Source organism: Arachis ipaensis, chromosome B02 (assembly GCF_000816755.2).
Source record: "Arachis ipaensis cultivar K30076 chromosome B02, Araip1.1, whole genome shotgun sequence".
Taxonomy (NCBI): Eukaryota; Viridiplantae; Streptophyta; class Magnoliopsida; order Fabales; family Fabaceae; genus Arachis; species Arachis ipaensis.
The window spans coordinates 6,842,817-6,846,143 of record NC_029786.2 but is presented as its reverse complement, the minus strand read 5'-3'; the positions used below and the strand labels follow the sequence as shown (position 1 = coordinate 6,846,143).

General features: G+C 30.4%; 1 protein-coding gene across 3 annotated transcripts in view; it reads right to left on the bottom strand.

The window, feature by feature from the left end:
* Window positions 1-3,006, bottom strand: part of LOC107624736 (probable RNA-binding protein ARP1) — a 3,736-nt gene extending 730 nt beyond the window's left edge. The window contains exons 1-5 of one of the 3 annotated variants that reach the window (XM_016327175.2): window positions 2,595-3,006; window positions 2,244-2,394; window positions 1,484-1,628; window positions 1,330-1,387; window positions 401-641 (exon numbers count right to left, since the gene is read on the bottom strand). In XM_016327175.2, coding sequence (XP_016182661.1) covers window positions 401-641; window positions 1,330-1,387; window positions 1,484-1,628; window positions 2,244-2,394; window positions 2,595-2,810 — 811 coding nt within the window. In that variant the 5' untranslated portion in view covers window positions 2,811-3,006. The remainder of the gene's footprint in view (window positions 1-400; window positions 642-1,329; window positions 1,388-1,483; window positions 1,629-2,243; window positions 2,395-2,594) is intronic. The other 2 variants (XM_021115312.1, XM_016327174.2) reach the window with 2 other exon arrangements.

Below are 3,327 nucleotides of genomic sequence, written 5' to 3'. Positions count from 1 at the left end.
GAATTTCTTATTGTAAATATACTCTATTGCCTTATTCATAACTATATATATTATTGCAAACTAACATTTATTAAACTTAACTTTGATAGTAAATACTAAATTTATAATTATGTGTATTAATAATAAGCACATTATCTACCATTTTATTTATTAAATATGTAAATAACGCTAACTGTGAAATTAGTCCAAATGATAAATATCTTACATTCAAACTAAAAAGTCTTTTGTTTTAAATATTCAAAATAATATGTATATGATAAAGAGCATTTTAAGAAAGAGACATTCTACTATATAGATTGATTGTATAAAGAGAGGATATAAATTTATTTTAATTATTTTTTATTATATTATTATTGTTTAAAATGTGAATCCTAATTTTTCGTGTTACCATGTGACGCACCTGTATGAGGAGTCATGGATGCGGGCTTGGATACGATGCCAGCTGGCAGTGCAGCAGCGTAGTGTCCAGTAGTCACTGTTGGATGGTAGTAGTGAGCAGGGACGCCCATTGTCTCCGTTGGATGGTGATAGTGATACAGAGGGTACATTGGCATCAGTGTGTTCGCACCCACCATAGCATGCCTCGGGTACACATGAGACAAGTGGGCACCACTCATGTAGGCCCCACCGTAGCCCATTTTCTGTGCACCGCACAAAAATATTAATTTATTACCATTAATTTTGAAAAATTAAAGTGTTTTTTTTTCATAATAACTGTCTATTTACCAAATTAACTTAATACTAAGTTGGAAATAAATTAATAAAATAAATTTTAGACTTATGATTATTTATGTGTATGTATTTGACAATTTAATTAAGGAAAAGTATATGGAACCAAAATGTGACCAGCCAAAAAGTAAACAAAATCGTTTAATTAAAATTACTTTTTGAATAATATGTTTGAAAACTGCTCCTGAGATCACGGAACACAAACCAAAATTCGATTTTTCATGGAACCCAAACACATTTTAGCTGATTTTTGGCTGATATGCTTTTGGTTCCCTAGTTGTTCTCATTAATTAAACTTTTAGAAACGATGATACCATGACCGTATTAATTAAAGAGATTAAGTATTGCTAATATGTTTTAATTTTTTTTAACACCTTAAAACTGATTCTCTTTCCATGTGGAGTTCTAATGTGCAAAGCTATGAATGGTCCTAACCCATGTTAGAGGGGTACACAACATGCTAATAATAATAAACAAATTTAATTTGTATTGCCACATTCGCCAAGCAATCCTTTCTTATAATGTATCTATAATTATATTTACAATTAATATAAGATGTCACCCAATAAATAAACCGAACCAGATTAATTAATGTCTTACCTGATTGTAATTGTAATTCATCATGTCAGTTGCAATGTAGGTAGGAGTAGTAGGGTACCTGAAAAAAAAATATTAAAAAAAAAAACTTAGATAATATCGAAACCATATGAAGAAAAATTAAGGAAGAGGAACTATTAGGAAACATTAATATTACCCATAAAAAGGAACGGTCGGATGATGATGATGGTGGTGGTATGGCGATGGAGGTGCACCCACAGGATAATACCACTGCACGTGATTACCTGATGGAGTGCTTGATCCGTTGTTCCTTCCTCCTCCACCGTTGGATCCTTCTGCACCTTAATTGCGATCATCATTACAATGATCATAAATTACACCTCCCCATACATAATCTTATTTTGATAACAAAAAATCTTGTCATAGCACAAATAATTAAACAGTAATATTAAAGAGATAATAATTTAAAATTATTTTTTAAATTATTCAATTATTCTAATAATAATTAAAAATACAAAATAAAATAAATTTAGAATATTTTACATTGTAGTAACATGATTTTCAACCTAATTAATGTCAAATGAAAATGTGACGGTGCATGCAATGTATATATGTATACATTAATAAATTTATAATTCTTAGTAAATTGCATATATTAAATTAGACGATCTTATTTGAGAATACTTGTACATTTAAATTTTATAAAATATAACACTATTTCTTTTTTTTAAAATCCAAAAAAGACAAAGTTAATAAACATGTAGAATAAATTAAAAATGGTTAGATTATGGTATTGGAAGAGTTTCAAGTGTATCGAGAACACCAGTGTTCTAATTGTTTTAACCGTTGATTTGAATTATAAAAAATATATAATATATAGTAATTAATATCAATGGTTAAAATAACTGAAACACCAGTATTCTCGGTACACTTGAAATTTTTCCCATAATATTTACCTTTTGGTTGTGGGGGTGGTGAAGAATTATTAGACCTAGGGCGACGAGCTCCAAGGGAAGCAAGATTACAGTTAGCTTTGCGTCCATTGATAACCAAACTTGCTTGCTCCTCGCATGCCTTCTTTGCGGCCTCTGCCTCCTTGAATGTCACCTTCATTTCATTTCAAATTAGACACAATGGTTACTATCTTTATTCATAGATAATTAGAAACTATTAGATAATAATTTAATTAGATATAAATTTTACATAAAGACAACTACATTCGAATTTTTAATTAACTAATGCGGCTGCATATTATGTTAAACAGTTTAGTCAATTTTATTGAAACATAGATACGTGGATATGCTTACAAAGCCATAGCCTTTGGATCTGCCGGTGAGCTTGTCGGAGATGATGACGGCTTCGAGGATTTCGCCGTACTTCTCAAAGTGTTGTCTAAGTGCCTCTTTAGGAGTCTCCCATGCCAAACCTCCAACAAACACCTTGGTGAGAGTGGTGTCCCCAAATTGCCCTCCTCCTCTTTCACCAATGTTGTTGTTGCTAATGATGTTGTTGTTACTCATCATAAGTATACTATTCTATTCTATTATTCTCTTGTTGTATCTTGCAACAATGATGATGAAGAAGAACAATAACCCTAAAATGTGGTTATGGAACACTCTTGTAGAAGCTAAGGTATCACTTAGTTTTTCTTTTTTTCTAGTTTATTGAGATGTGATGGTGTTGTGTGCACGATACGTTTAAAGAGAAGAAGTTGGAGGCAGGTGAAGAGTTAATTTTTATAGCCACTTACATGAAAAAAGCTCCATCACACTCATGAGCTGGCCATACTATAGTTTTTCGGAAAAAGAAAAAATAAAATAAAAGGAATTACTTAATAACAATACGAACATTGAACTATCAAATATATAAGCCATAAGGTAAATTACAGAGAAACTCTTCAATGTAAAGTCACATTAATTATATATATATCCTGTCGTATTATGTGATAATTTAAGTCTCATTTTTATATACAGATATATGTTTATATTTTATATAATATAAAAGCACAAAATTAATCATATTTTAGTAGTTAAGTGTTAT